Genomic DNA, 22,730 nt, shown 5'->3' on the forward strand with positions numbered 1-22,730 from the left:
TTTTTTTTTGGACTGTTGATTTACTTGTTTGCCCCTTTTTTTCAACAGTGAGAGAGAGAAAGACAATTGACAATGTGTTTTCAATTATCCACGCAGAAAATCCGTGTGTGTGTGTGTGTGTGTGTGTGTGTGTGTGTGTGTGTGTGTGTGTGTGACGTCACACCCCGATCCAGCGGTCCTCTCAGTGCTACTCTCTCTCTCTCTCTCTCTCTCTCTCTCTCTCTCTCTGACTCCGAGGAGACTAACGGGAAAATGAGTCCAGCTGCATCTACTGCTCTCACCTCCGTGGATGGAAGATGACTATACCACACAATTCTGGACTTTACACCACGAACCGAGGCTTATCTTTCCATTCTTGACCCCATTCCATATTTCTGGGCTCTTTTTCTCTTCAAAGAAGCTTCCTGCCTCTGCTTTCAGCTGCGTTTTGAGGGGGGAACTTTTTGGAGTTATCCGCTCAGCCGAAGGAGCGCAGCGCGCTGCTGGTGGAAGTTCTCCAGGCGTAAGTAACCAACGACTGAAGCTTTCACAGGTAAAAGAGCAGCTCTAGTTTGGAGGTGGTTGTTTGTTTGTTTGTTTGTTTGTTTGTTGGTTTGTTGGTTTGTTTACGGCTAAACTGACCAGGAGTGAGTGGAGTGGTATTGCTTGGTTCTGGGTTCTGGGTTGGGGATCTTCTGAGGCGTAAAGAGTCACAGTAAAGCAGTAAAGTTACTGGATACGCGTGGCAGAACCACTCACACACCACTCTGAGGAGCCCAAAACCCAGCCTGGAAAAAAAGGAGGCAGACTACCCACGACTACCCACTTTGAGATCCCTGTAGTTTGTAGTTTTCTAATGAAAACACAGCAACTAAAGCAGCAGACACATTATATACAACCTATCAGGGGGGTTTCAGACCCACAGGACCTTTGTTGGTGTGTGTAGTGGAGATGCCAAGCTCAGTCATTGCCCTCTTTAACCCTTCATATATATATATATATATATATATATATATATATATATATATATATATATATATATATTCCAATGTATATCCAATATATATATATATATATATATATATATATATATATATATATATATATACAGCTCCCTTTCCAATGAAGGCTTAAGCAGCAGAAACGCTTCAGGACCAGCAGTGAGAGTTCATATATGCGCCTTTCTGCAGTTAAGAACTCTCACTGCTGGTCCTGAAGCGTCTCTGCTGCTTTTGGCATCAGCCCAGTGTACACGCCTCAGCTGTATCTCAGCAGAGTGGACTGGACCTCCTTGCTGCTCTGGGTGGAGGGCTGAATTTTAAAATACCAGCTTCTTTTCACTCCCTTTAAGCTCCAGACGTGCACACCAGTGCAACATTTTAGTCCCTGCAAAAGGGGTCAGTGACGTGGACGCTCGCTATTCCTAGAGAGGTCGTGCTCTGGTACACCATTGCTTAGCCTTGACTTGACTTGAGCAATTCATCCAGCTCTGTCTTGGTGTTGTGATCAGTAGGGGTGGGAGTGGAGATATCGGGATACTTGGAGAGATTTGTCTCTCCGGTTTTTCTCATGTTTGGGAAGTTGACATCCTGAAATGCAGGCATTATTGTCTATGCTGATCTAATCAAACCTTAGAAAACTGCAACATTGCAAAACGTATTGTGTAAAAGTCGTGGAGTGTCAGGATTTTGTGGTGTGGTCACTCACTAATCACTCAGAGGGGTCATGCTCTGTGTTAGCATTGCTCTGGGACTTGGGCAATACATCCTGCTGTGTTCTGGTACTCTGCTATAGCGCTCTGTAGGGGTGGGAGATATGACAGTTAATGTAATATGTCAATATTTACAAGATGATAATTACAATGTTGCATGTTTGTAACCTTTGATAAGTAGGCATAGCGCGTAGCACATCTTTAAATGCGGGCACTGTCTACTCAATACCTACTGAATTAAACCTTAACCATAGGGACCTAAAGAGAGAGGCCATGCCCTGTGTTTGCATTGCCCTGGACTTGAGGAGTACATCCCGCTGTATTCTGGTATTGCGATCTAAAAGGAATATATGACAGTAATATTGCAATATTTACATAATTATTTACATAATTATTTCTGAACTTTTCTTCTTTCTAAGGTTTGAAAAGTTGGCCTATACAAATAGACCACATTTAAAGATGTGCTTCACAAACGGCACTACACTAAATCCAGTTGAACAGGAGTAAACATGCTGTAGCTCTCTTTTTAAAGCAACATTATGTAGCAATTGTACCATATAATTCAGCTTCAGATTCATGTTGATGCTCCACTGACTTATAATAGGGAGAATGGCATCTCTGTCATTGCCAATTCTGTCTGGAACACTGCTACTGCACTATGGACAATTGATGGGGCTGCAGGAATCCTCTCACGAATCCTCACCCGAGTCCTGTTTGTGTAAAATCCTGTAGTATTACTCTGCCGCCTCAGCCCACATACTTCTTTCAATTCCAGTGCAGGTTCTGTATCTCTCAGCTCGTCCACAAATGCATGTGTACAGCTGTCTATGAAGGGGAGCTCATAGCTCTGTTTGTATTTATGGCAGTGGTGTGAAAGTGAGCTACTATTACCAACACTAGAGGGAGCCCAGGAGCAGAAAATACAAATTTATACATAATGCTGCTTTAAGAACCTTTGAGATATAATGATAAAATGGACATATCGCCCACCCCTAGTGTTTTATAGATGTGTTTATATTAACAAGTAGCAGTTAAATGATATTAGTTAAGTTTTCAAAACTGTAAAAGCTTTCATTGGAGACTCTAGTCTTGTGCTCTGCTTTACGAGTGGGTGTGGGCGCGGGCGCTAGAAAAGGCTGCGTTTTAATTTAGATAGAGTTAATGAGCACATCTTTACAAGAACATGGTGATTTCAGTTTTGCTTTCATGCTCCAGACAAGTGTGTGTGTGTGTGTGGTTGCAGTTTACTGGAATTACATGCTAGATTCCATAAACTTTGTCTTCCTTGGGAGTGCGCTGCCTTACGTTCACAACTATTACATCACTTCAGCTGAATTGCCCCCCAGCTGAGTCTGTAGCTTATTCAAAGCCTGCGAAACACTGCGATAAACAAACGCCAATCAGAGCTGAGGTATTGAGGGCAGATGACGTGGCGTGGCATATTTAGTATGTACTGGGCTCAACCTATCAGTAGGTGTTCTTTTGCTTGCCAGGCAGGAAAAGAAACTCACACACACACACACTCACAGTCTCACACTTGTATAGATGGTTCTTTGTGAACTCCCAGGTCAGGTATGGGTCCTGCCCTTCCTGCTCTGTGTTATTGCTGCTGAATAGAAACATCAAACTGTGAAATGTGTTCAGTGCCCTTCAGTTAAAGGAGTGGTGCTTTTCTCTAAAAATGTGTCCCGATGGGCCTGGCCGCACGGTCTCGACCCGCCGCAGTTTAAGTGGCGTGTTCCATTGTGTGGTATCACTGAGTCCCACCCAAACACAGTGTGGTGGCTTTGCCAGTGGGATATAAATAAACTGGACTCTATTGTGATGTTTATGGCTTGATTTGGGATTTGTGTTGTTTTTTTTTAGCTCTGTGTCTAAAATGTGTGGGAAGCTGCTGAAATAGCCGGAGTCACGATGCAACATGTGTTCAATTTTATGCTATAAAAATATTTCTAATATCAGACATACCATACTACAGTAGGCTGGCGCTTTGTCCGAGGGGGGGTGGTATTCCTGCTTTGAGCCTAATGATTCCGGGTATGCTACAGACCCACAGTGACCCTGACCAGGAAGAAGCAGATAAGAAGATGGATGGATAGATGGATTAGATATACCACTCTGTGATAGAGTGATGCTTTGTCTTGGGGGCATTCCTGGTTTGTGCCTAATGGTTCTGGGTAGGCTCCGGACTTGGAAAAGGAGATAAGAAGATGATTGAATAGATGGATGGATGGATGGATGGATGGATGGATAGATGGATGGATCAGACATACCACCCTGCGATGGACTAGCACCTTGTCTAAAGAGTATTCCTGCTTTACGCCTAATGATTCTGGGTTAGCTCTACCCACTGAGCAGATAAGGACATGGTTGGATGGATGATCAGACATAGCAATGTAAATTGGGATAATTTCCATTAAGCATCGGCAGTCGGAATGGCCCGAGGTTAAACTCGAGGTTGAATGCTGCTGCTGAAAGTGTGTAAGTAAGCAATGGTCCGAACATCAGGATCTCACAGGTTTTATACATGGGCTGGGAGTCCTAGAGAGCATAACTGGCCTCAATTCTCTCTGATTGGGTAGGATGGCCCTCCCTTTCCCCCCTTCATTCAGTGCTATGGTAGTGCTATGCAGTGTAACAGAATTGTCGGAGAGTGTTCTCCTTCAAGCGTGTTCAGCTGTTCAATGATGTTGGCTGGCTTAATTGGACTGACTTGGAGGAAGCACATGTTAGCCTTCAGCCTCCCAGCACTGGCAGCACTGTCTTAGCTAGCGGGTGGGAATTGGAAGCGACTGGAAGTGACCACAGCAGAAATGAATGAGATTTGCAGATGAGAGCAGTGTTAGCTTGCAGGCAGCCACGTTTGTATTTTTACGTGATACTGACCTCATGATTCTGACGATCCAGTGCCGATTTGGAGAACAAATTACACAAGACAAAACAATTTACCGGCTACTATAGCAGCAGTTTCTAAAAATCCCATCCATTTTTGTCATAAAGAAGTTCAGTTTAGACCCTGAATCACAAAAAGAAGCATGACGCTAATTACTAAATGATGACATATAGGGTGGGTGTAATGTCAGTGCTTATAAAATATTTGTATAAATTAACAACATTCAGCATGGCTTCATAACCTCTAATGCAGGCTTATTACACACTTAGGTGTATTACTGAGTAATTACAGGGACTTCTGTATAAACTAGTGGGGCTATTCTCCGGTCCACCAGTGAGCCCTACGCTGTTTAAGCAGTTAACAGTCCTTTATTGCTGCCTCCTAATAAAGTTAGTGGTTGTTTTTTGATGAAGTGTAAACCATTTCTGCAAGGCTTGTGTTTTTCTCTTTTCTCTGGCCATATGTTGAGCCACCTTCACACTTTCAGCTGTACACAGATGACTCTACTTCCAAGGCAGTAGAAGCATCGGCAGGTGGTTATCTACTTAAAAGGTCCGCATCAAAGGCCACACTGACACATGCAAATCACGTTAGTCAGTGGATGACATTTTTGCTAATTAGAAAGGCACCTACATGCTGATACTAAGTTTAAGTCTCAACATAGAATAGGTTCCCTGATTCCCTGTGAAGATAGTGAGCTATATCTGTCAGTTAAAGAAGCTGTCAATGCAGATTAGTTGTAAATGTTCATTGTCATCTGTTGATTCACTTTGTGGCAAATTCTCAGTCACTAATGGTGTTAAAGTTGTCTGGCTATTTGCTTATTCCCTCATCTGCCTCCACATGTGTTCTTTCATGAGAACTGTTTTTATATTAGACAAGCACTAAAGAATTAGTGCTAAAGTGCAAAGAGAGATATTCAGAGATAAGTCCCTTGATGCAAGCTTTAAATTGTAAGAGTGTGAGAGTCGAGTCTGTCTGATGTATTTAGTAGCTACAGGTATTGCTTTGTACCAACTAAACCCCTGCTAGGACCTCCAGTTTGACAAAATCTACTAATAATGAGTCTTTCAGGACAGAACTGAACTGAGCTACAGGCAGTAAACAAAGGAAAAGATAAAGCCTTTGATTAGCCTGTTGTTAGGTAGCTATAGCGTAATAGCTAAGCCATTGTCATTTTTACAGTTTAAAGCAATGTGAACTGTAATTTACTAAAACCTCACCTAGATTAGCGATTATTCTAACTAGCTAGCATGCATGCAATCTAAACTATATGGAGGACAAGCTGTTTCTGTGAGCAGGCAGCATGTACCTGCAGCCACCAGCAGGGGGCCCGGCCTGCAAAGTATAAAAGCTGGTGGGGTTGGAGCAAAGAACTCCAAGCCCCAGAATCCCCAGCGGTAATCAATGCTGACCAGACCCACCTGTGTGGCACGGTATAAATACACCCAGCCAAACACACTTCCTCGTCGCACCTTTGTAGAGGGGCGAACGGTAACAGTGGGTTTAAGTTGCGAACAGTGAAGAGAAGCTGAAGTTAAAAGAGAAAAGTTTAAGTTGTGAACAGCGAAGAGAAGCTGAAGTTAAAAGAGAAAAATTCCAGTTGTGAACAGCGAAAAGCTGAAGTTAAAAGAGAAAAATTCCAGTTGTGAACAGCGAAAAGCTGAAGTTAAAAGAGAAAAATTCCAGTTGTGAACAGCGAAAAGCTGAAGTTATAAGAGAAAAGCATTTTAGTTGTTGTCTTTTGTTTGAGTGAACATCGCTCCTGGTTTTTCCTTTGTTTGTTTTCCCGCCGTTTTCTATGTTGCTTATGATCAGTGTTTTTACTGCCACTTCTCACAGCTGTGGTGGCGCAGTGGAAATACACTGAGGGTTGGGAGTTCAAGCCCAACAGTCACCAAGCACACACCATAAGAGGGGTAGTTTCATTTAATAATAATAAAACAAAGTTTAACTGCACTTGAGTTCAAACCCCACACCACACCATCACCAAAGAATCACCCCAACAGTTTGTACAGAAGTACCTGTAGTGACTGACTAATACACCTTAGTGTGTAATAAACCTTGGAGTGTTAAGAGGTTAACTTCCATGTAGTCCTTCAAACTTTTTTTTTTTATTATTATTATTTGAGCAGACTTACCTGCAGCTCAATGTTTTGTCCAAGAGTTTTGCCACTTTCACTTTTTTTTTTTTATTTTTTTGCATTTATTGCAGATGACTCACAAAACGAACAAACAAGAAAAAGAAAACAAACCAAAGAAAGAAAAACAGTGACAATAGCCAAGACAACAACAGCAAAAAAATCACTACATTACCCATAATGCAATTATTGTCAAAATGGATACATCTAGACTGGGTTTAAATGACCTATAATAACATCATTTGGCTTGAATGGATTATAAACTAGACACTAGGGTCGGACGAATATATGACGTGAATAAACTATGTCCAAATGTTTGTAGACACCACTTATGATGAAACCATTCAGCTGCACACTTGAGGATGAGGTGGGGTGGTGATCCTCCAACATCCTGTCCTCACTATAACTATACTCACTATAACTCACTATATGTGGCAGAGTGCAATCAGATCCTCACAGCAATGCTCAAAGAAATCTAGTAGAAAGCCTTCCTCCCTGGGCAGTAGAGATAGTTACTCCAGCAAAAGCAGGATACACTCTTTTTCCCTTTGATTTTTGACAAAAGAAACAATAAATGAGCAGGTGTCCCAATACTTTTTGTCCATATGTGTAGACCAGTACTTTTTTATGATCCATGGTTTGTCATTATTAAAAATGATCAATTATTTGTATTCAGCATTACACACACTGCACTACATCCAGCTTACCAGGACTAGTTCTGCTTTCTGTATGCAATGCAACGTGCAGCTGGTCAGTGCTTCAGAAGTACGAATGTTATCCACCACCATATGATCAGAAAAGCATAGAATATTGTTATGGAACTGATAATATTATTGCCCAGCTAAATCACTTCAGTACATAGGAAGCCTAAACTGGGATCAGTCATCTCTGCATATGTTTATTAACAGCCTTGTCCTGTAGATTCCACTCGATGAGCTGCACTTAATCTAAAGTGACATTTGTGGTGATTTATGAAAGACAGCATTTTGTTAAAATTATTGGGGTTTTTGATCTTGTTTATAACGAACTGATGTGAAGTGAAGAAAGGCATGGTCTGCTATCCATATGTGATTTTTTTTTTTATATTCTTTTTTTTAAGTTACCATGAAAGCCTTTTCCTTCATGCTTCTTGTTATCACAGTGAGGCCTTTTCTTAGTCATCGCTGGAAACTTGGGTGTGAGGGTTTAACTTAAAAAACTCTGCATGGCCTCTGTTTCAGGGAAACTGTCTTTCATGTCTGACAGCGCTTTACGTCACCCCTGGAAGTCACAGTTGTTGGCAGGGATACCAAAAGCTTGGTGTGATATGAGTCACTTATCAGTGGTAGCTCGGGAGATTCTGCCGGAAGTGTGGGTCCTAAACGTTCAATCCAGAGCAGATGAGGCAATATTTGATACACTGTTTACATAGTAATCCTTTACATTTTTACATTTTACAGTTAGTACGTATAGGATCTTGAATATGCACACTGAATACAGAGCAGAGCAGAGGCCTAGAAGCAATTTTTTACAACTTGAGGCCACATCTGCCTGAAAAACAGCTGGAATTACTACATCAAACTTCAGATAGTTACATAGATAGATACTTTAGCAGCCAGTAGCAGTTACACAATAACAGCACAGTAAATATGAATAATGGATAATGGAATAAATAGGAATAATGGAAGAATAATGAATGGATAAATAATAATAAGCAGTAGGAGTGTGTATCAGCATACTGTATGACAATACTGAGTAAATATGTGCATATATATAAGTCAAGGGTCCAGGAGTGCAGATGTACAGGATGTACAGTAAAGTATTAATAGTGCAGATAAATAAACCTATGATTAAACATAAGAGACAAGTAGTTGTAACCTCTTGCATTAAACCGATCAGTAATTTAACATAAAATCTGTAGTAAAATAGTAAGTTCTGTTTACTTACTATATTATTATTCCCAGTCATATCAGAATATCATGGTCACCCCTGATTTGTTATGAACTCTGCCCATTATATCAGCTCCATTTTCACATAGGAGCTCTGTGTAGTTCTATAATTCCAGACTGTATCCATCTGTCTCTCTGCATAGCCCCCTTTCACTCTGTTCCTTAACACTCAGGACCACCACGGAGCAAGTAGTATTTTGGTGGTGGGTCATTCCCAGCAATGCAGTGATACTGACTGCATGAGCTGGTGGTACGAGTGGATCAGACGCAGCAGTGCTGCTGTAGTGTTTAAACACTGTGTCCAATTTCTGTCAATTCTGTCAGACACTCCTACCTAGCTGGTTCACTTTGTGGATGTAAAGTCAGGAACAGAAGCTCTGTATCTGTTGCTGCACAGTTTGTGTTGGTCATCCTCAAGTCCTTCATCAGGGCTCACAGGACGCTGCCCACAGGACACTGTTGGCTGGATATTTCTTGTTGGTGGACGATTCTCAGTCCAGCAGTGACACTGAGGTGTTTAAACACTCCAGCAGCAGTACTGCTGTGTCTGATACACTCGTACCAGCAGTGCAACACACTCGAATAACACTCCACCACCATGTCAGTCAGTGTCACTGTAGTGCTGAGAATGACCCAAATACTACCTGCTCGGTGGTGGTCAGTCCTTTGGGATCCTGAGCCATGAACAGTCTGGAATCATGGAACTATACAGTGCTCCTATGTGGGAAGTGGAGCTGATAGAATGGGCCGAGTTCATTCCAAATCGGTGGTGGTCATAATATTCTGATATGACTGTGTGTTTTATTACTGTTAACTATTCTGAATGCGAGGTAAAGCATCTAGTTTTTACTTTTACTAGTAGAATAACTCAGAAGAAACAACAGTGTATATATCATGATATTGATATATTGAATTTATCATAACAGATTAAATACGCAGACCTCATGACCTATATCCAGACTGAAGAACTTGGTGCGCCTGCTTGTTGCTTTTAAGAAGAAAGCTGTCATGATCTCACAACATCCAGCAGTGCAGGCTTTGTATTCTTTTCTTTTAAACAACACATGCTCTCACAGCCCCTGATGTCATGTTAATATGATGCAGCTATGCCTCTCTAACGGCATAATCCACAAGTGAAAGTGTTAAACTGTTTGGTAGGAAACTGGTGGAAACAGAAAGGCTTTTTTTCCGCTGTCATATTGCTGAGTAAGCGGTCATAACAGGGCAGTGGAAAGTGAATGGCTGACAGAGTCACTGAGCAAGCAGTATTCTGTACAGTTTATTAGTATGCAGAATAGATTCACAGAAAGGCCAGAGCTTTTCTAAATCAGTGTCTTGACATACAGTCAGGCCCATGGTTATTTTGTCTTTGTACACCAACAATTGTATTAACCATTTATCTTTCACAAACAACCCATTTTCACATTGTCAAAAGTATTTGGACAAATTGTAGTCACTTAAATGCATATATTTAGCGCAATATGTTTTGGAACTCATAGACGTCACCAAATGCTGAGGCTTCACCAGTCCTTTGCTGCAGCCACCTTCAGTTGCTGCTTGTTTGTGTGGTTTTCTGATTCAGTTTTGTCTTCAATAAGTGAAGCCTTGAGTAGTGAAGGGCTATGCAGATTTATTTCTTTGTCAGATTTGCAGAACTTGACTGGATCAGAGGAGAACGCAGAGCTAGATACACTTCAGAATCCATCCATATATCATCAGTCACATCATTAATAAACGCCAGTGACCAAGTTCCATTAGCAGCTCTACGTGCTCAGGGAATAACAGTGCCTCCACCATGTTTGACAGATGACGTGGTATTGTTTTGGATCACGAGCCCTTCCTTAATACCCAATTTAATCTTATGACAATCTTTCACTTGCATCAGCGTCTCTCTAAATAGCTACCAAATGCGAATTTAACACTTAGAATCAACTCCCTTGAATCAAAGCTGAAAGTCACTGTCCAAATACTTATGACTATACTTTAGCATGTCAGCGGCTTTTATTTAAGTAAAGGTACGCTCATTTTTGGTGTGTATTGCCACATGCTGCTGTTTTGTCCTCAGCTCTATCTGTCAACAGCACAAATTGGTAGGCACCATGCTTTCTGTAGGATTGGCCTCCAGGCTAATAAAAAAGGATGTTTACCAATGAGGTAGTTCACACATGCACAAACACGCAGTGCACAGTCATGCAATATCTCCAAATTTCTCTGAAACAGAAAGTGAGTGGAGCTTTGTGTGGTGAACATAGTTTCATTAATGTTCACAGGTCAATCTTATCAGTCCCCTGATCCTAGAACTACTTTTCTTTTAGCTCTGATTCTTGTAAACAGGCTCCTGTTCTCTGGAAATGTTTATGTTTGCATTTCCTGTCTATAAAAGGTCAAGAATTGTGCCAGTTGTTATTTAAAGGCACTTTATTCTACAGTTGTCTTGTATCTTATTGGATGTATGGATCAGTCAAAAATCAGTCCTAGTTTTGCATGACTTCCAAATTAAACACTGTGCCTTTAAAGAGTGCATTCGCCCTTCATATCAGCCTGTCTCTCAGCACATATGAAAACTGTGTGTTAGGGGGTCGAGGCGGGGCTTAGTGAGGCATGGGCAGGGTAGAAAGCAGCTAATAGGAGCCTGAAGAGGCGTTAGCATTCAGACGGAGGGCAAAATCCTCCCCATTTTATCATCAGTTGAGTTACAAACGTTGCAAAATGGATTAATTTTCAACCTCTAGGGAGCGCACTAGCTAGGTTTACAACAGTAAAGGTGTCATTTATCAGCATGAAATGGGACAAATCACTTGTTTAACCCAAATGCTACAAAGAGTATGTCTGTAAACCGACTAAGGAGCTTACCTCTGTGACCTGTTTAAATCCTAGGTCATACCATCAGCATCCGGAACCTGAGAGAGCACAACTGGCCTTGCTTTCTCCTGATGGGTAGTTGACTCTCTCTCTCTTTCCCCACATCACTTCAGTGTGATGCTGGCCAGCACAGACATCTGTTAGCCGATACAGCAGAGATGGGTACCTGGTGCTTTTCTTTAAGCGCATTGGTTGCCTGGTGACGTTGCATCAGCAGCAATTCACAAAGAGGCGGCGGCTAATGAGTGGGTTGGGTAATTGGCTAAATCTAAAATTGGGAAGGGGAAATAGGTAAAATGCAAATGTTTACTCATGCTTTAAGACCTTTATAACCCTTATATACCTTCAGTGTAAACAGTTGGGGTTAAACCTCTGTGTGCTGAATAAGCAGATTTCACAAAACATCCCAAAAACAATTAATTGAAAATTGACCAAAGGCTGTTTCCACAGCCTAATTTTTAAGCATGCATGTATTAACTGGAGCAAACAGTACAGTTTGGACCTTTATCCAGATATTATGTCCTCTAGCAAACTCCTTTTATGTCCAAGAATCCAGCAAAATGAGTTTCCAAGATCTGAGTCTTTTAAAAGCCCTGAAAGTGTGAAGCCTTTTATGTGCTTTTTCTCACCCACACTCGTTCCCCGTCTCAGTTCAGTGTGATGCATTTTCATGACTCAGATTTTGGTGCCTCGTGTTGTGGTCATGACTCAGAATCTGGAAGGGTGCCTTGATGAATGGATGGAATTTTAGAGATGTTTCTAACTGATGACGATGTTTTAGTGATTTGGCCTCACACACTGCTTGAAGCAAGCCCAGTGCATTTGTGACCAAGTGACCGAGGAAGTATTTAGAGTGTTTACCTTCTGGACACAAGGTTATATTCTAGAGAAATGTTCTTAGTAGCATTTATGCGAGAGGTGTTTGCTATGTCTCCACCTGTGTGGAGGCTCCTCTATGACACCAGCAGCTTATGAGGACTTATGAGAGATTTCATAGGGCCCATATCCAACAATTTTCTTGTGTTATATGGTTTTCCTTGAGGTCTGATTCAGGTCCAGAAACAGTCATAATTCATTTTGACACAACTGTTTTCCAACCTCTTATTCCTCTAGAATTCAAAAGGCTGTTTGTTACTGAGACTTCAGGATGGATAAAATATGAATGAGCTATTTTCTGATTGGTATGTTCTGATTGGTTGTGGCTCATTCGGAAAGCCCACTAAAACACTATTGAGAAGTACATTGTGAATGGGCGGGACTGAATAGGCAGAGATATGTAAATGAGTTTGCTACATAATTAGAACTGGGAGGGGGGTGGGCTCATATTCCAGAGATATTGATGGGACTGGATGTGGGATGTTGGCATAGATACAATTGAACAGCTTGTTTCTGTTACTGCACCTTTATGATGGCTATGAGATGAATGAGCTGATTGCCATTTTAATTTACAGATAACTGGACAGTTAGGAGGGTCAAGTCACATTTTCCTTGGAATGGTTGAAATTCAGTTTGTTGATAGTTTCTTTTAGGTTTTGAGTGAAATAGCTCCTTATTTATGTTTTAGGGGACTTTTAAGTATGTCCGAATTGTGAAGTGGATTTTGAGCATGATTATGAGGGTGCTAAAATCTCCCACAATGCAAAATCTCCCACAATGCACATGCAATTAGCGCTGCCCACTGCAGAGCAGAATGCATTGTGAGTAGAGCTGCACAATATGTCGTTTCAACATCATAATGTGCAAAATCCATAATTGGAGAAAGTGCTCTTAGGCTCCACAAGGTTCTGTTTATGTGACCAGTGCTGATGCATGTTGATGATGAGGTCTCATTAATGTTGCTAAATAGTCCCTTGGTAGTCACTTAAACTATATAGTGAATCATTTATTTTTAATAATGATTAATTATTTATAAGGGAGTATGGATTTATTTAGGCCACATCCACAGTGTGCTGATGTAATTGCCGGCTTAAGGAGACGACCAGCAGGTATTGAATAAAGGGATGATTCACTGTGTATCCTTCCAGAAACTGTCATGGGAGAAAGGACTGGGAATTAAGCGTCTTTGGAGGTGATGGAAGATGAACATCCATGTGTGTTTCTGTTGCAGCACTATACTTACATCATCTAGTACTTGCTCAAACTGACCTACAAGAATTAAAATCATGTCACATTATGCATTACATGTAAAGGTGAGTGAAAAAACCTCATGTTCGTAAAGTAAACATTTACAAAATAGCAATACTGAGTATTTACACCTTAACTATATATACTATACTATACACACATTATACATATACTATACTTACTCTCTATATACTATATTGCACTGGTTTAAAGCAGGTTAAATGTACAGGGTTTATAACATGTGAAATGTTCCCATTATTTCTAAAAAACACTGGATGGGTGTGAATGTAGGTGTAAAAAATCCTTCACAAATGAGAACAGAAATATGACTTACCGTCAAATGAATGTATGATTAGACCAATTTAGAAAGTTTTAAAGAGACATTGTAATTCTAGATAAAACAAGGAGCTACTCGCTCTTATGCTACCATTAGACTTCTACCTTTATTATCATGTGATCTACTTCACTTAATTTTACACCATATTGTACTAATATGACTAAAGTACTAATGTCAGACTAGATTTGCTACTGACTCAGCACTGGTTCTGCTGTTGCTTTTGGTCATATCCAGCCTCAGGGTGTCTCTAAATATACAGGAGCTTTACATTTGAATGTATTTTTGGTTTAGGTTTAGGTGACTCAGATGGTTTGTGGAAAATGAGAGACTTGCCTTGTTTGGGGAGCCCTAAACAAACAAGTAGGCCTATATACATCCAAGGAAAAGCCATAGTTTTCCATGAGCTATTTTAGTAAACCGAAAGGGCTTGTATGATATCGTCAAAAATGAATGTAACCAAATGACTCACGGGAACCGTTCTCAGTCCACTGGTCCATGTTCTCCAATGCTCCTTGAAAGGCTGAATTCCTTCTATTTTGCTAAGTGCTTTCAGATGTCAGACTTCATTAAGGTAATAAATGAGATCACATTTGATGTGAAGCTCACTAGCGTGTGCTGCCTCACCCGGACTGTACACAAATGTGAACAATTTATTCATTGTAAAATCTTGTTCTGTTGCTTTTTTTACGGGATGGGTGCTGAACAATGGCCTCATTGTGTTCTCAGACAGGCAGGGGATCAGTGCTGACATGGATCTAGGCTGGTGCCTTGCCTTTTGCTTTCGTGCAACCTGACTGACAGAGTGTGCAGCTGTAGTGGATGCCTGTGTTTTGATGTTGTCTTGCACATTCGGCCTGCTTCTTATTTGTGCTGATTTTTAAGAAATGTGTAAAGGGGAATTATAGAAAATATGCCCATGTAAATAGAACTGGGCAAGATTTCTGGTTATAAGTGGTTATACAATGTGCATTAGCTTTGTATTTCAATTAAAAATGGCAACATTCTGTAAATAAGTACAAAATACTGTGTTGATTTTAGACAAAAGTTTTCAATACCATTATTGTGCCTTACATAGCCTACGTCTAGGGTCTGCTTCTATTAGTAGGTAAACGGATAAGTGACTGTATATGTTGTTAATGTTAATGTTTTATGTTAATGTTTCTCAGAATACTTTTCTGAGCATCTTGTGGAAAAGGAACAACTGCAGCAGCACAGTCAGCTCTGTATATGACTGTAGTTGCTATTACTGTAACATAACTGAATTTAGCACAGCACTGGTTTAAATGTGGAACTGCTGATACATTATATCAAACCTACAACACAACTACTTAGACCTCACATTCTGAAAAAAAGAAAGGTTCTATATAATACTGACAAAATAGTCTAGCAAAAGTGGAACCCTCTTCGGTGGTACAGTACAATTGTTTTAAAAAAGGATTCCTTAAGTGATGCCAAAGAAGAACCACATTTAGTTTCCTACAAAACAGTTTGAAGCAACCTTTGTTCTATTTAGGAGTGTATAGATTAACATTATTTCAATGGGCTCTTTATAGAAACATCTACATGAGATCTTTCTTGTATCTGAAAAAGCATTTTACCAGGTTAGGAAACATTTATGTATTTAAATGGTTCTTTAAGTTGTCATGGTTTATATTTACATTTACAGCCTTTAGCAGATGCTCTTATCCAGAAAGTGCTGTGCTATTTACTCTAGAATAACCTCAGCTAGTTAAAATAGACAAAAAATACCTCTAAGATACCTCTAAGCTTAGACAATACTAAACACAAGTCAATATGGAGACCATAGTACTCTACTCTTTGGAAGAGGTGGGTCTGTAGTCTGCATTTGAAGACAGCAAGCACCTCTGCTGTTTGGACACCCAGGGGAAGTTCGTTCCACCATTTCGATGCCAGGACAGAAAAAAGCCTGGGCGGTTCTATATAGAACCATTGTCTTCACTAAAGAACCCATGGAACCCATGTTCTACCTAGGACTAAAGAAAACTGTATGCATTCAAATGGTTCTTTGAGTTTCATGGTTCTGTATAGATCCATTGTGTTTACTCAAGTGTTCTGCACGGTATTGAAGAAAGGTTCTAGCAATAGTGGAACCCTTTGGTTCTACAGTATAGAGGACCATTTGGAAGTTCTCTGTAAAGAACCCTGCATGAGGTTTTCCAAAGAAGCATTTATGCATTCAAATGATTCTTTCCGTTCTTTTCTTTGTGTATAAAACCATTGCATTTACCCCTTACCCAAAGAACCTTGGCCACCCATTAAGGCATCATGGGTATTCATTAATTCAATGTAGACATACTTCAGTATTAAAAAAGGCTCATGTCTTACACATGGCAGCTTGGGCCAGTTTTAATTTTGAACTACTGACCACTTTCTAAGTGTGATGAATCTGAATGGTAGCAACAGTGAGCCACTGTTGACAAACGTTGTTCAATAGCATTTGCAAAGCATACAACCAAAAAGGGTAGCTGTAAAAAGGCTGGTGAAGTTTGAATTAGCACCCATGGTGCCCTGCAAAGCAAAGATAACCCACAGTCTCGTCAGACCTCAGAACTTTATTTACGGTCATGGAACTTTCATAGCAGAAGTTGCAGCATGCTTGATAAACCCACAAGGCCACAGTGTTATCGAGCTGATGCTGCAGGCTTGACTGGAATTTCCTTGAGCGTCTCTTTATCCATTGTGGATGGGCGCTGCGATAATGCTAAAGTTGTGGTTTTCCAGAGCACAGAAGTCTGCCGGGTGGTCTCGTCAGATCGATGGGGGGAAACACATGCTCTTTCTCCTAACACACTTTTCAATGGGAGAAGGAAGTTCACAGACGTTTGTGCACAGACCACTTTTTGTTCAGTGCCTTTAGCCCAATGAGATCAGAAGCCTGAGGCTATATGATAAAACACATGCATACAATGCCAGGATCTGTCTCGCTGCCACTGCCAACGATAGGTTTGGGACTAAACACAAAAGGCGTGGAAAGGTCATTTTACTTTCGCTTGACATTTGAGTTGGTAAAAGCTGATAAGAGACAACAGACAGAGTGTGAGCTGTTTGCATTTTGTACAAACTCTAGACAAAGCTGGAGGTTCTGCTGCTGCAGAGCATAATTGAAATTGTAATTAATGAGTATTATAGAAGTTATTTAGAACAGCTACTACTCGATTAAAAAACTAAATCATCAGTAGAAAGAGACACCTTCATGAGGCTAATCTATTAACCTACACAGGGAGACGCATTCATATACAGGTTGGAGTATATAGCTATGATAAAAAAGAAAGGTATTCAAGGCTATAACTGAAATGGATCTATACTCCCTTATTAGTATTGCACTATATAGGGTGAGACTGTTGGGTATATACTATATAAGTGGAAGCACAAATGAATTTGGATGAATACTTTCTCATCACACCTCAGCACTGGTCGTATATATAAACATGTGTATTAGTAAAGCGTTGTGCTGATCATGGAATAGTCTCTGACTGTTATGTTGCTGTACAACCTAAACCTACTGTTAATGAACTACATCGGAAAATATGTGAAATTCACAACATCCAGTGGCTCATATGTCACTTGCTTGTATGAGCAAGCGCCATCTGCTCCATTTCATTTCTCCGAACTGCACTCACATACAGCTCAAGAAGTGATCTACAATGTTTACATAAAAATACAAGTGCATTGTCCTCCAAATCACTTTCGAATTCCAGTTCACGATTCAGTCACAAGCCAAGTTTGTTGCACTAAAAGAGGAAGTCCATAAAACAAATATGCATTATTTAATGCATTAAATATTCATTATTTAATAAAAAAATGTGTGATGATGATTATTTTGGAGCTTTTCTATTGGTCCATTTATTATACAGTGTAAAGATCAACTGTCAGAATTATGTCACATTAGGTCAGAACAGGACAAATGGCAAAAATAGGTTATTTCTCGATAGTGACGATATGATAATGGTGATCATGAACTCTGCTGAGCTCTGGGCAGATCTTTGGGCTGGACGTCAGGGGGCTTCTCTTTAGAGTGAGAAGGCAAGACCCCCCTCTGATAGGTAAAGCTAGGGCTGAAAGATAAGAGTGGCGGAGGAAGGAGGAAGGAGACGTGGTGGAGGTGGGGTGTGAAAACCACTGTGTCGTGGGGCATAGATGTTAGCGGCAGGAATTTAGAAGATGTTAGATGGGGAGGGGGAGGGGTTCCTCTTTCCAAAATTCAGTTAATCAAAATTTTAAATTACTGACATATTCAATAAGAACAATCTTCCACATCTCCTCCACACCCCTAAATAAACAGTTGTCTGTTGTGGTACGTAGAAAGACAAGACAAGACCATTTGACCATTTGTGATGGACCCAGATGGAATGTAGCTCCCACTTTTTCCCCCATGCGTGCAGTGAACACACACATACACACCAGAGAAAGACACATAGTGGACAGTGAGCACACGTGCCCGGAGCAGTGGGCAGCGGCACCCAGGGAGGAGAGAGGGTGATGGGCCTTGCTCAAGGGCCCAACAGTGGCAGCTTGCCGAGCCCCGGTATTGAACTCACAACCGTGTCATCAATAGCCCGAAGCTCTAACTGCTGAGCCACCACTGCCCCTCCACATACAGGTTTTCCACTGATTTAGATTTGCATCCAGCTGAAGTTAAAAAAAGAACTGATAGAGGAATAAGCCAGACGCACTGCAGACGAATGTTCTCATGCTGTGTGTTCATCTTGCAAAGTAAGTAAACTGTAGTGAAGTTCAGCGTTTTTTGTGCACATGACCAGGTTTAAATTACAGAAACTCATTCAACTCCGGCAAGGCCCAGAGGCCCATTTCCTGTGCTGGGTGTTTCAGAGAAGAGAGAATCAGCCAATTCAAATGAGGCCTGGCACTGATGTGACTAATAGCTGGCTTAGAGGGTCTGCAGCCTGCATTACAAAGTACCAGTGTGTTCGTTTCTGTGTGTTTTTGCTAGCCACTAGCTGGGGTGCTTGTTTGAATGGCCTTAGCATTCACCATTATGGGATGGACCACTGGTAAAACTGGGACCAGATGGGAAAAGGTCAAGCTTTTGTGCCTGTGCAATATCCGTCTGAGTGCATTTCACACCTCAAGGTCCAACACTGCTGTTTGTTGTTACAGGGAAGGCTTAATAATAATGTGAACTTTGTTCATATGTCCAACAGCAGACATGTGTCCCAGCGAAACCGCTCACTCTCTAGGGATTCTAGCCTTGTTTATGTTTTATGTCAAAGTAAGTGAACTAGAAAATCCTATGGCTTACTTGTGGAGTGCACAGCATATGACTACATAATTACAACGGGCCTCATTTATCAATACCATCCTAAGGTTTCTTAAATGTGTTGTTAAGAAAAGTCCTAACAAAAAGTCTGTCAGATTCATTGTGTGTTTGTAACTGCAGAAGTGTTCACAGCTCTGTTTTTATAATGATGAATCCCACTGTCCAATAAACTGAACAACTGGTGCTGTGAGTAATCGACCTAGTTGACTAAAATGGACAACCAGATTAATTGACAACAAATTTAGTAGCCGATTAGCTGGTGACGTTATCACGTGTTTCTCACGCTAACTAGGAGCGATTTGATTAATTACCAAACTTCAACCATAACAGTGTGAAATACAGTTTTACTGCCACTGTTTTAATACTTTTTACAGTATTAATTACCTCAGTCTGGACGCAGAGCAGCTGTCTATCACATGACTGGAGTGTGTGGATAAAACCCTTACAGAGCCATAAGGCAAAACAGCCACAAAGCCATAGCCAGACATGTGGCGACATCACTCTGGAGTGTGAGTGGAGAGCACAGTTTTGTTAGTGTGAGGCGTGGGAGTCTCATTTGGACACGAGCTGAGTGTGAACAGGGGGAATCTTTAAGTGAACCAGAGACGTTATAAGACCTCATTTAGGAGGAGACCTGGTAAAATACGAACAGAGTTTCTCGCTCAACATGGCCTCTGTTTACAGATGAAGTCCCGCCCTTCTTTAAAAAGAGCCAATCAGCTTACAAGATGAGCAGAGGAGGGTCGGCAATATTGTGGCTTCAGACCGTGTCAAAATAGAACTCAAATGACAAACGAAGCACTAACACAAATTCTTTTTTGTCCATCCCAAAAGTACTGAATGGAGCACCGTCACGTCCACTGCTTCGCAGCTCAAACTGCCCCTTAGTGCCAAAAGGGTTATGGTTCATCTGCTCCAGAGAGTCCTATTCTATTGGCAGTACTTCTCTACAGGGACTAGACAAGCTGTGTGGGCGTCCATTTGCACATCTGTGTCAGCAATGGGGGCTAAATAAAGTAGCTGAATGCATTTTTTAAAAGGGGTGTTCTCAAACATTTGGACATATAATGTAACAGGATTGTCAGATCAGTTGCGTGATACAAAGTCATGTTGGGTTGGCCTGGTCTTGCAAGACGTGTCTCACAGTTATTCCGCTTTTTTATTTTTTGCTGATCCGAAAAATTATGGAAAAACTGATTAAAGGAAAACCGGTTTAGTGTTGCTGTATTTAATTACTGCTGCATCCTTGACTTTAAATATTGAAGATTTATGATTAGCAGCAAAGCTTAATTAAATCAGTGAATGTTTCAGTATATAATCAGTGAATTTTTTTATTTATTTTATTTTTATTTTTTTAATTTTTTTTCAGCATGAATATGACTATAACCAGCAAATCTGAACCCATGCAGTTCCTAACCTCTTGCAATGTTAAAGCCACTAAAAAAATTTGAAATGTTCCATGTACTGTAAATGAGTCAGATTGTGATTTTCTGACCATATTTTTGGTCTTACTTTCAGAGATAACCTTCAAGATGGAAGAACAGTGCTACTTCAACGAAACCATCGCCTTCTTTTACAATAAAAGTGGGAAGTACCTGGCCACTGAGTGGAATACAGTCAGCAAGCTTGTGATGGGACTTGGGATTACCGTATGTATTTTCATCATGCTGGCCAACCTGCTGGTGATGGTAGCCATCTACATCAACCGCCGTTTCCATTTCCCAATCTATTATCTGATGGCTAACCTAGCAGCGGCAGACTTTTTCGCCGGACTGGCTTATTTCTATTTGATGTTCAACACTGGGCCCAACACCCGGCGGCTAACTGTCAGCACGTGGCTTCTCCGCCAGGGCCTCATTGACACTAGCCTAACAGCCTCTGTCGCTAATCTGCTAGCCATCGCCATTGAGCGCCACATCACGGTCTTCCGTATGCAGCTCCACACCCGCATGAGCAACCGGCGCGTGGTCGTGGTCATCATGATCATCTGGACCATGTCGATCATCATGGGAGCCATCCCCAGCGTGGGCTGGAACTGCATCTGTGCCATCGAAAGCTGCTCCAGCATGGCGCCACTCTACAGCAACTCATACCTCGTCTTCTGGGCCATCTTCAACCTGGTGACGTTCGTGGTCATGGTGGTCCTGTACGCTCACATATTCATGTACGTCCGCCAGCGCACCATGAGGATGTCGCGCCACAGCTCAGGCCAACGGCGAAACAGGGACACCATGATGAGCTTGCTGAAGACTGTGGTGATTGTACTAGGTGAGTTGCTTTCTGCTGTGTGTTCACTGGTGTGAGATCAGTTGTGTTTAGCTGTAGTTGAGGACGTAGAGTAGATGAATCGTCAAACTGACTGCCAGTTTTAAACTAGGTTGTTTAGTATATTATATAGACAAAAGTATTGGGACACCAGGTCAGGATGTTGGAAGAGCCCCACCTCACCTCATCCTTAACTTCCCAGCTCATCCCAAAAGTATTGGATGGGGCACCATAATTCCACAGCATTCCACAATGCTGCGGGACTTTATACCCCTCTAGCCCACATCTTGCATTAAGCATGGTGCTAGTAGGTTCATGTTTATCTGCAGAGTCCTATTCCGTTGTCAGTACGTTTCAGCAAGGACAAAAAAGCTTAGTGTCAGCAGTGGGTGCTCAAAGTACCTAAAGTAGTACCGGAAGACAAGCGTCCAGGCTTTTTTCTGTCCTGCACCAAAGTGGTGGAACAAGCTTCCCCTGGGTGTCCGAACGGCAGAGTCCAACGCTCACTGTCTTCAAATGCAGACTGAAGACCCTCCTCTTCTGAGAATACTTGGGCGAATAGCAGAGTGGTCACCTTACTGACTTGTGTTTAGTAATGTCTAAACTTAGGTTGAATAGGCTAATAATTTAAAGATTCCTCTAAGTTTTTTGGGGTAAATAGCAAAGCACTTTTGTAAGTCGCTCTGGATAAATCTGATAAGTCTGCTAAATGCCTTAAATGTAAATGTAGCTGAATGAAATCATTAGAAGGGGTGTCCACAAACATTTGGACATATAGTTTATGAGAATGTTCATAACAGGATTGTCAGATCAGTTGCTCTTACTGATGTATTTAACAATTCATGAGACAATGTCATGTTGGGGTGGCCTAGTCTTTCAAGTTCATGTCCAGTTAATAGAAACATTAATGGACAAATGAATGTCCAGTTCAGGCAGTTGTCAGCTGTTGTTGATTAGAATTTGACTGGAAAAAGAAAACTGTGTCCCATTAAAATAATAAATTGCTACATGGATATGCAAAAAGCCAATCAGAATATAACTGACATAATGGATGGATGGATGGATAAATATGACATGATTTTAGCTCAAACCCAGGCTAACACACTTGATCCCGATCTTGAAGACCTTCAGGAGCAACTGACATGAGTCAGCTGACATGATAGATGGATGGATAGATAAATATGATGATGA

General features: G+C 41.1%; 1 protein-coding gene across 1 annotated transcript in view; it reads left to right on the forward strand.

Annotated features, from left to right (window-relative positions):
* The first annotated feature begins 241 nt into the window (after window positions 1-241).
* Window positions 242-22,730, forward strand: part of lpar1 (lysophosphatidic acid receptor 1) — a 36,612-nt gene continuing 14,123 nt past the window's right edge. The window contains exons 1-2 of the mRNA XM_072659148.1: window positions 242-532; window positions 20,793-21,542. Coding sequence (XP_072515249.1) covers window positions 20,807-21,542 — 736 coding nt within the window. The 5' untranslated portion in view covers window positions 242-532; window positions 20,793-20,806. The remainder of the gene's footprint in view (window positions 533-20,792; window positions 21,543-22,730) is intronic.

The sequence above is a fragment of the Salminus brasiliensis genome, chromosome 16 (genome assembly GCF_030463535.1).
Source record: "Salminus brasiliensis chromosome 16, fSalBra1.hap2, whole genome shotgun sequence".
In the NCBI taxonomy this organism is placed as follows: domain Eukaryota; kingdom Metazoa; phylum Chordata; class Actinopteri; order Characiformes; family Bryconidae; genus Salminus; species Salminus brasiliensis.